This window comes from Centruroides sculpturatus, unplaced genomic scaffold (assembly GCF_000671375.1).
Source record: "Centruroides sculpturatus isolate CEXI.00-Female unplaced genomic scaffold, Cexi_2.0 scaffold82, whole genome shotgun sequence".
Lineage (NCBI taxonomy): Eukaryota > Metazoa > Arthropoda > Arachnida > Scorpiones > Buthidae > Centruroides > Centruroides sculpturatus.
The window spans coordinates 250,149-261,877 of record NW_019384498.1 but is presented as its reverse complement, the minus strand read 5'-3'; the positions used below and the strand labels follow the sequence as shown (position 1 = coordinate 261,877).

Here is an 11,729-nt window from a genome sequence, read left to right as displayed (position 1 = left end):
GCGGTCCCCAACCTTTTTATCGCCGCGGACCGGTCAACGTTTGATATTTTACCGCGGCCCACTGAGGGGGGACGTTGATTGTTTATATTTTAGATTGATTTAATTTAATAATTTTAATTTAATTGTATTTAAACATGCCTTCAAAATAAAATATAGTTACACAAAAAAATAAACGTTAAATCAATGAGAACCCTGAGCTTGTTTCTTTGCAACAAGACGGTTCCATCTGGGGGTAATAGGAGACAATGACACCCGAAGTGTGTTTCTTATGTCCAGTTTATTCCGTTGTTCCGTCGTCCATTAAAAGTCGCACAAACCCGAGAGAAATATACCATAGTAAATAAAATGGAAATACCAGTAATTTAATGTTCCTTGGGCGGCCCGGTACCATTTGATCCACGGACCGGTGCCGGTCCGCGGCCCGGGGGTTGGGGACCACTGATTTATCAGACTCGCGTTGAACTCGTGTTGAACTATCGTTATTTTATTTATCCTATTTTAATAGGGTAGATAATTGTTGCAAAACTAGTAGGTAACAGAATATAATCTATATATATATATAATCGAGATGGGTGGATAATAATAATAATAAGCGCAGGGCCCAAACGGCTAGGAGTGTTTTGGTATACTACAGGGTACGTCATGAGAACGTACACTAAGAAGGGATTTTTCGAAATCCCCCCGCGGGAGAGAGGAAGAGAGTTAAGTATTATCTTAAAGAACTCGGCTTTACTGTACTATTTTAGATGCGGTTTTTTCGCGTTTTTGCAGAAAATCGAACATATTTTCAGACCATGTAAAAATTCTCTAATTAATCTCGGAAGAGGGAGACCTAATTCTTGCATCCGGTGAAAACGGGTAAGATCGACTATAATCTAATAATCTTAATCTTCGCTATCGTTACTTTTTGCTCGAGCAATGCCGGGCTCATCTGCTAGTAAATAGATAAGAAACATCAATCAAATTGGCAGCTTGCAGCCGTTTTGACATATGACTTTCCTTAACTTGTCATTGTATTGTCTCCACTTCAACGTATATGAATTTAGTAAAAATAGAGGAAAACATAACGAACGCAAAAGTATGCAAATGCAAATATTTCCTAAGCAACTCTCTATCACACACAGAACGTAAAAGTTCTGTATGTGATAGAGTAGTCCAATATTACCTAAATAACTCTACTAACTCTTATCACACGCAGGCACACGTTTCGCACCTGATATATATACCCTGTCCATGCAAATGCTCCTTTTTAATTCGAGTCCCTATTGTCACAACATAATCCTTTTCAATGATAATAAGTAACTACAATTGCTGTAAAAACAATAAGTCTCTTAACTGATCTACTTTTTAAACACAGAAACTGAACTAGTGTAAATGCAAAAATATTATACTGATACAGATATATAGACTATCTGATTTACTGATTTAAACACAACACAGCCACTTGCTACTTCTCGAGACAAACTAACGTTAAAATCAAATACAGTCGACCCCCCATAACACTGTTGATTATTCCGTTTTATATGAATTCCATGTTATACAAGTCACTTAGATTTTACAAATACGTGTGCTGGGCTGTGAACGGCTCACACATTTGTAAAATCTAAGTGACTCGTACAACATGGAATTCATATAAAATGGAATAATCAACAGTGTTATAGGGGGGAGTTGACTGTATAACGTGTATTCAAAAGAAATTTTACTGTATTTAATTATAGCCTTTACATAGCCCAAGAATTTGGCTTATTATTTGATGTGTTTATTATATAATGGGCTATGGTTGTTGATGTTTATATGTAATATGTCTGAACACAAGTTTGGAAAATGTGTGATCACAAGCAACACTAAGGGTCAAGTTATAAACTCTGTAATGTAACTGTATGGTTGTACTGTATTCGGTAAGAAAAGTTTGAATTGACCAAACTTACGGTAGGGATATGGCGAATTGACGAACTGCACATGCGCTAAGTCAGTCGCTATACAATCGGAAGTTGTGCAGGAAGAAACAAATTGGTTGAAACATATCTTTTGACTGACAATGCTACTTCTGAACAACATAAAATTTTAAGATAAGAATTACTTTGGTCATAAAAAAATAGAAAAATGAATAAATAATTATAGTTTTAGATCTGGCAACATCAGCCAATGATTTTGTGCATTCTCACGATGGACTGCTTCGTAAGCCATAAAAAAAAGTTTGTTCCATAAAGGATAAGGAAACAGCCTTACTGTATTTTATAACTATTGCTATAGATATTCAGTGTAGCAAACATTTACGAATACAGATATGGTTATGCTACAGAGTTTATAACTTGATCCTAAGATGCTAGCAGAATGAGTGCTAAACACAGACTGATGGCGCATACTCACAATCCGGGGACTTCACCTCTCCTCATCACTCGTTATGCGAAACATCACTCATTAAGCAAGTCATTTTTTCACAATTTATTTTGCTCATTATGCAAAATACTCATTATGTCAGGTGCTTGTTAAGTGAGGTGCCACTGTACATATTACATATAAATTGAAATTTACCTTCCTTCTAGATGATCAAAATCTTGGAGAGACAATTCTTTACAATCATGAGATAAATAAATGGTATCTACATCCTTAAAAATTTTAAAAATTTTCAATTGTTAAAATTTAAATATAATGAAAAATCCTTAATATCATAAGATATAAAAACAAACATTTTATGTAAATAATTAATAACATAAAATTGATCTAAGATATTTATCAAATTGATATTTTTCTTGTTAAATTAATAGTTTTATTTTGACAAATTCAAGATGCAATAAAAAGACTGATTTATTTTCATTCTAGATGGTAGCTAAATTCATATATAATCATAACTTACTTTATTAATCTAAATTGTTCCTGAAAACCTTTTCAAAATGTAAAAATTTGTAAATTAAAACCACAAATTCTATTATTCTGCTATGGATAAAATTCCAATTTGTAAGTAATGCTCTCATAAATTCTATTTTATCATAAATTATCTCAAAACTAATTAATTTGATTCTTTATTGTATAACTAGATAAAAAAATTGGAAAGTAAGAAAATGATTTGCCTAGCTTAGGCTATTCAGATAATTAGTGAGCTTTAGAAAAGAATAAAAGACAAATTCATACATAAAAGAAAAACATTGCTGAAAACATTTTAATACTAATTTAAATGTACAGTACATAATAAGTCTCTGTTTTAAAATCAAGCTTAAATATCTACTTACTTTTACAAGAAAACTTTCAACACAAAGAAATAATGAAAAAATAATAATAAATAAACTAGAAAGATATTTAGTTTCTTTTTTACTTTCCAAAGAAAAATTATTATTTAGAAAAATTAATCTAATTTTTAAGCTCTAGGTCAATAGGCTATGTAAGTGAAGGTGATCATTGAAACAACAGAAAAACTGCACGAAATGAATTGGAATTATTTAAAATTCCTTAAATTTTTCAACAGTGCTTTCTGTGGATGAACATAGATTAATGTTGATGTTAAAGATTGATAATAGGTCTTTTCTTTAAAAAATCAATGATCAATGTTTTTTACAATCTTTCATTTTGCATTTATCCAAAAAATTAAAGTTCATATATTTCTTGCAAACTGATGTTCAAATTTTAATTCTTTTTCAAGACTGTTGCAAACTTGTTAATGATACTTAAATTTTTGTAAATATTAAAACAACTTTTTAAGAATTCCAAGTCTAACTTTTGTACGCACTGTACTATCATCATTACTCCTTCCTTTCTTCCTCCATCTCACTCTCCATTATTGTTGTTCATATACTGTGGACAAAATTATCAGATTGGGTTTTCCCCAAAGTGAAGATTTTACTAATCAGTTGGAAAAAATGCAGAGACATTATTAATAGAAAAAATTTGGAGAAATTCTATATTTTTGAAGGGAAAACTGAAGAATATATAATTATTTTATTTAATGATAATTTATCTTATTAAAATAATAATAATTTTTTGAGCTATTTTATTGTATTTCATTTACTATAAGCTTGTCTAAATGAATAAAGTTTTAATTAAACCTGTTAAAAAGTCTATAATTTTGTCTTTAATCTAATGCATTTCTTAATTCTGCTCATTGTGTATTTACTTTTTTCTATAAAATAAAAATTATTGTTTTAATGCAATACAAAGAATAGTTTAGAACCCAAAGAATAGTTATTAAAATTTTCAGATATGATTAGTATATCAAAAACATTATTAATTGTTTTGTTTATGTTTTCAGTATTAGCAATTATTGAAAATTTTAAAAATGATTTATAAATAATAATGCTATTATTAGAATAAGCGAATGAACGAAGAGAAACCATTTTTATAAGAAAAATTTCACATAGTTATATTAAGTAACATTTAACTCGACTCACCAAGCAAACACCATAAATACTTTTCTAGCAAACATTTATTGTAAAAACAAATGTTTTGGCTTATTTCAGAAATTATCTCAAGATTTAAATGATGAAATTGAATTTGTGAGATTCTAAAATGGAATGCATCAAACATTCTATGATATATTACAAAATATGAACAAAATAGCCTTTAGCTTACTTAATTAATGTGAAACATTTCAAATCGTAAAAATGGTTAATAACTGGTATTAATAAATATAATAAATAGTAATTTGAACACAAATCAATTAATGTATTTATTCAGACAGTTGGCAAATTTTATTCACTTGAATAAAATTTAATGATGAGATTTGCCAAGTGTCTGAATATACAATAATTGATTTGTGTTCGAATTACTAAAAATTACTGGACACAGTTTCAAATATACCAAAATATACAATAAACTCTATAACATAAGCAAAATAAAACACAAGAAATAGGATATTAATAAATATAAAATTAAATGGATTATTAGTTATATTTTTCTTGCTTGTTTGGCATCCCCATGTTCATCAGAAGATTATCAAACAATGACCTACATGCAAAAGATAGTGTTTTACAGTCTTTGTTCTTATGCAATCCCCACAGCAAGTGGCAGTTGCAAGTTCAAGTCTTGCTCAAGACCAATTCTTTTCTCCCAGTTTAATCTAAAATTATTTTATTAAATTATAATTATTAAATTTAATATGAGATGGCACCTAATGCCTCCCTCTAGGATCAAATTTATTAGTAACTTATAATTATTATAGCTGTTATTTAGCCCCATGTCATACAGCAGTGTTGTAGATTTAATGCAATCCCCATTTAAGATTGCCTTAAATATATCTGTAAAACACTGTCTTTTACATGGAGGTCATTGTTTGATAACCCTTGATGAACTAGGAGTGCCATACATGCAAAGAAACTACAATTAAAAGCCATTTAAGTTTCTTTTAATTAATATCCTATTTCTTTGATTCCACGTGTTCTTGGATTTGCATTTCCTTAAATGATATGTAAGACATTCATTTTCAGAATAGTTGGATCTTATCCAAATTGAAGATCTGATTTAGATCATGATCACCTTCAATAACAATTTTTTCAAATATTTCAGGGAACACAGCTGTTTGCTGAAATAGTTCCTGCAACCTGCTGACAGTAAAGCTTCAGTAGGATGTCTCTGTTAGCAACATGCCATAACTACTTTGTGTTATGCTGCAATAATTTCTTGTGAAAATGTTTGAACCAACTGTATCTAGCCTTAAACTCGCTGTTACCAACATTTTTATCATCATCATCAAATCTTTAAACAATTATTTTTTTTCTAAACAAACTAAATGAAGGCATGCTGCAATAAGTTATATTGTAGCAACTGTATTAACAATAAAAAAGTTTTTTTAAATCTGTTCTTTCTTTAATCATTTTGGATAATTTGTTAGCATTAGCAGCATGTATTGAATTTGCTTTTATTTTTTCACTGTTAACAATTATTATTGCCAAAACAGATTTTGGCACTTTTCATTTTACTTTTAATCTTTTTCATCATCATCACTTTTTCAATCTTTTTTAGTCATATTACTTAGAAAATGAACAATATAAGCAATTATTTTAGATGTATTCATTTTGATAAATTAATGCCTACTTTTACAACAATTTGACATTACTCCTCTATTTTTTATAATAGGAAGATGTAAAATGACATTAAACTGATATAATAGTAAACACTAGTCTGATAAAGTAAATTTACCTCTCGAGAGAACATAAAAATTAATATGATATTCATTCTCACAATATTCTGTACTAGAAGAGATTAAATAGATGTTAAGTATTATTTAAACATAGGGCACTAACAAGAAAATCCTCAAAAATTTGTCTCAGATCTAAACAGAAATGTTTATATTTACAAAAATATTGTTTATACATCAGATTCAAAACTATAAATTCAATTGTTACAGATAAATAAAAATCAGTATTTATTGTGTTCATAAATCAAGAAATAAATGTATTTAAATTGTAAAAATACCATTCCAAAAACCTTTTTTAATTTCATAAATTTTAATAAGGAAATTCATTCTAAAATTATTATTATATTTTACAACATATAAGATGCAACTTTTGTAAAAAAAAATGCCTTGTACTTATATGTGAAGTTGCAATCTCCTACAGACCAATGAATTCCCAAAGTGGTCTTCAGTAAAATTAACTTTTCTAGGAAGACAAAGTTCATTTATAGTCATCTATATGGTTAGACAATGTAAGAACACCTAGGCTTGGACAACTACAGTGTAACTTCTAACTAGCCCAACTCTTGAATAAAAATGATATTGTTTAATTAAACATAATTACTAATTCTAATTATTTAACATGGAATTATTGTAAATATTAGTTAGATAATTTGAGACAATTATCAATCGATCATTCATCATAAATCTCCAACTGTACAAAGATTAGTAGTAATCTTTTCTCAGCACTTAGACATGTTACTTTCTATTTACATTATAACTTGTCAGTTATCTTATTATAAAGATGGCTTAGATATACACTTTTTCCTAAATATTCTGTGCTAAAACAGAGGTGCATTTTATATGCTATAAAATATAGTAAATAAAAAAAATTTATAAAGCTATATTATTTGTAAATTTCAATGGTAATACAATAAAATCAGAGATTATATCACATCTATTTCTGAGATAAATATCTGTATTTATCTCTTTCTTGCTAACATATTCATTATAAATTTAACCTCACAATATACTGTATTGGTAAATTTGACATTACAATACTATAAAATTTAAAAATCTCTCTCAAACACTAGTGTTTTTGATTCATCAAAACTTTTTTATTCTTATTCATACATCAGAATAAAAAAATTAAACCTGACTAGACATCAGAAACAACAGAAAATAATTCTTTATACAGTAGAGAGTAACATTAAGATTTTTTGTACTTTATACTTCCTATTGTATAAAGAGTTCTTTTCTATTGTTTTAGTTGCCTAGTCCTGTATTTATTTTCATTATAATAATTTTCAAAAACTGATGCATTATTTATATATCCATATTTATATTAAAGCAAAAAAATTTTTCTAAAAGTTAATACTCAATTGTTACATCAAAATTTTATAACATTATTAGTTATTAAGGTTATCCCATTAAAATGATTAGTTATGGTAGTTATTTTAAGTGCACAAAAATAAGCACCAGAGCAATCAAAAAATAAAACTTTGCTTTAGGAAATAAAAAATGTTTATTTTGAAACATTTCCATTCTTGTTTTAGTTCAACATTGATATACATATAAAATCAAATGAGAAAAAGAGTTAATAAAACAATATTTTATTCCACCACCATTACAACATTCTGATTTTTAAAAATTTTATTAACTCTGTTTCACATTTGATTTATATAGGTATCAAAGATGATTTAAAAAGTGGAGTTGAAACTATTTATAATAAATATTTTTTTGTTTCCTAAAGCAAGTAGTTTTGATTTTAATTAATTTATTAGAAATTTTTATTTTTGAATGTGTTAAGATTAATTTTTCTTTCATGTTAATTATTTAATACATTTTATATTTTAAATAATCTCTCAAATATTATAGTTATTAACATGTAGATCAGAATTAAATATCAAATTATTTAATTAATAATAAGAAAATAAATTATTACCCATGCAACTTCTTCTCTGTAAGGAAGGACATGATAATCACACATACAAGCATACTGAGTAGAATAACCTCCACAGGGACCACAATCTTTATTTTCTAATCCTTCATTATATTCTATCATTGACTGTAATCTTGATGATGGAACTACATCAATTTTTCTAATAACATGACTAAATAGAAATTTATAAATGTTATCAAATAAGCATATTTAATTCTTCAGAAAATTTAATTCTTCTCTATTAATTATTAGCATAATTTTGAATAATTAAAAATTAAAACTTTTTAAAAAATAAGATGTAATTATTTCCTTATTTATTTATTTAAGATGTAATTATTTTCTAAATAAGATTTAATAAAAAAAAAAAATCTTCTTGTAAACTACAAAACTACTGTAACTTTTTGCATTTTATCTGCATTAGCATATACACTGCAAATAATAGCTAAAATGACAATAAAAGCATTGCATAGCCTGCCTCTGAAACTGCCATTGAAAACATCATTAAACTCATGTGCAGTTTAAAATATGTCACTTCAGACATTTCATTTTTTTCCTGGTTTCTTTCATTTTATTTCCATTAGCAATTTTATTGTAGATGTAATTATGAAATAAGTGAAATGAAGAAAAAAGAAATATTTGAGATGGAACCACCTAAACTGCATTAAGTATCAAAAATATTAATAATATTAATTACAGTAGAGCATCGATTATCCAACATCGGTTAATCGGGGGTTAATCCGACTGTTCTAGTTGGAAAATTTCAAATGTCCGCTAGTGATGTGGCACTACAATATTTCGCTATGTCTTGGCTACTTTAATATTATTTTTGTTAAATTTTTGTGTGTTTTAGCTGGCAACACGGCTCGACTATTGAAGGGAGGCCAGTACTTAAACAAGGCTTAATTTTCTAATTATGAGTGGTTGTTTGTTTTGTAAGCAATAAAATAATTTAAAAATAATTTTTAACGATACAATAGTGATGATTATTGTTTTTAAAAAAATTTGTTAGGCTTAACATCGATGAAAATTCAACGTGAAGTTGGTTAATAGCGATATACTAATATACTAATTACATGGGATATACTAATAATGTACTTTTTCATTCTTTTTGGTTATCTGATTTTTTCAGTTATCCGACCAACCCGAGTCCCCAATTGAGTTGGATAATTGATGCTCTACTGTATATCTGTTAAACAAAAAATGAACTTCCTCATATAGTAAAAACTCAATAGCTTATGATTGTCATGCCATCCAATAGGATACTGAAATTTTGTTTCATTTATTCAATTATTATTTAAAAAACATTATCAGTAGATCAGTGGTGTTAATTTATTAGATTTCATACTGAACAACTCAGATATTTCCTACTAGGAAATTCAGAAATAAGATTAGTTTGAATAATAATTTCTTTTAATATCATTCGGTGGAGATAGGTTTTATGCCAGAGAAGTATTGAATTTTAAATCAAGAAAAGGCAACCAAATAACTATTTGACTTATAAATATTTCATGTTTAAAATAAATTAAACCTATATGTAATAGTCAAAATTCCTTAATCCTAAGTATTTTCAAGGGGGAAAAAAATATATATAAAAAAAGTTTTAAAAAACTTTTTATTCACATAAATGCACTAAAAAATAAAAATAAATTTTCTTCAGCTTTCATAGTATTCTTGGCATTATGGAACCAAAAATAAAAGCACGGAGTGTTAATATTTAGAAATACTCTTAGTTATGTTTTCTATCAATTTTTATGGTCTTCCCATGAGCATTCCCACACTTTTATTTTTAGTTGCATAATACCAAGAATACTGTGAAAGCTGAAGAAAATTTATTTTTACTTTTAAATGAATTTATGTGAATAAAAACTATTTATTTAAAACCTTTCTTTTTATATATATTTTTTATCTTTTAGTTTTATATATAACACTTAACTGCCCAAAACCCGATTGAAATTATTCTGACATAATCCGATTATTGAAATTATTTTTGTTTTAGCATCTAATTGGGAACTGGGTGAAAAAACTGAGTTACAAGATTTTATGTAGACAGTATGAGTAAAAAGGAGTAATGGCTTCATCTATGTGAAACATCATTTGTTATTAGATTTTTACAAATTTTAATTTTTTGTCGAAATTGTTTGCAAACTCTAAAAAAATGTATTGTCATCAGAAATATAAATGTATACAAAGTTTCAACTAAATTGGAAATTCTGAAATGATTGAAAATTGAATTACTTTATCTGGACAGACAAACAAAGTAAATAAATAAAAAGCATAAAAACAGGAACAAATTTTAAGCTATTGGATTTATGCACCAGCATAAATATATTCATAAGAGTGGGTTACATTCATAGTAACTGCATTCTAACCTATAAGTACAGTACATATCCCACGGCTGTTCTGAGTTTGAGTTTATTTTTTAGGTAAAGGTGAGTTGCATTTTTCATCACCTTTTTATTTAATTCCTATTAAAACATTAGTTGTTTTACACTATTACATCATATCTCAGGGTAATGGTGCACATGCTACACAAACATTATTGTGGATATATGTAATCATGACAAATGATGCTATTATAAAAACTGAAAGAATAAGTATCATTAAATCTTTGTTAATCTAAAATAACAAATGGAAATCATCTAAAATTACAAAATAATATAAATTAACAAAATAAAATATTTACAGCATAAATCTGAAGTGTGAATGAGAAAGTACAATCTAAAAACATAAATATGAACAAAGATTAAAATGCATCTGACCAAACCTTTCTAGGTGTCCTATTATGTCACTTGACAACTAGAAATGTTTCAAGTAAACCATTCGCTAGATGTTTTGAAATTAATATATTTTTTGACAAAATTAAACAAAAATGAATATATATTGTATCATTTCTCAAAAGATTCTGTAACAAATGGAAGTAGAATTTTTTGAAGAAATTTTTCAAATTACATTGATAAATGTACTACAATTAGAAAATGTCTTAAGTCTTCAGAAGAGTGTCATTTAAACTTTTGTAATTCCTTAATAATCAAGAGATCAGTTGATAATCTATTTTATGTAATGATATGCTATACAGTGTGTTGATTGTATGACCATGTATACAATCAAATTTCTATCCTAAACAATTATGCAAAAATATAACCCATATAGGTGTTAATGTAAATATTTATATTTTAAACATTATAAGTATTTAAATATATACATAAGAAAATAAAATATTGATATTTCATGACTTAATAAATGAAACTACTTACTCTAAAGGCACTTGAGGAAATATACTCTTAAGGGCTGTTCCCAGCTGCATGATCATATGGTCAACATCATCATCATTTGGATCCAAAGTATAAAATGTGTAAACTTTTCCATCAATAGATAAACAAAGCTGTAAAATACATGCATGTTTAATTTAATAGTAATTTAAAAATAAAAATAAACAGAATATTTATGGCTTATCTAACAAAGCACATATCTATAATTTTATAAAATGTTAGTTTTAGATTAATACTAAAGATATTAATACTGGCAAATTAAATAAATTAAACAGAACAGGTTGAAAACGTTTGTTACAATTAATAAATAATTCTCAGTGAGATAAGGTGGTGTTGTGGAAGTTAAGAAGAATCTAGCTGGGTATTAATTAAGTAATAAATTAAACTTTATTCATTATCTAAAGGTACTAAAATA

General features: G+C 27.0%; 1 protein-coding gene across 1 annotated transcript in view; it reads right to left on the bottom strand.

Annotated features, from left to right (window-relative positions):
• LOC111621989 (F-actin-uncapping protein LRRC16A-like) overlaps positions 1-11,729 on the bottom strand; it is a 197,595-nt gene that overhangs the window by 151,740 nt on the left and 34,126 nt on the right. Inside the window, exons 6-8 of the mRNA XM_023364280.1 lie at positions 11,300-11,427; positions 8,049-8,217; positions 2,536-2,609 (exon numbers count right to left, since the gene is read on the bottom strand). Of these exons, the coding sequence (XP_023220048.1) occupies positions 2,536-2,609; positions 8,049-8,217; positions 11,300-11,427 (371 nt within the window). The remainder of the gene's footprint in view (positions 1-2,535; positions 2,610-8,048; positions 8,218-11,299; positions 11,428-11,729) is intronic.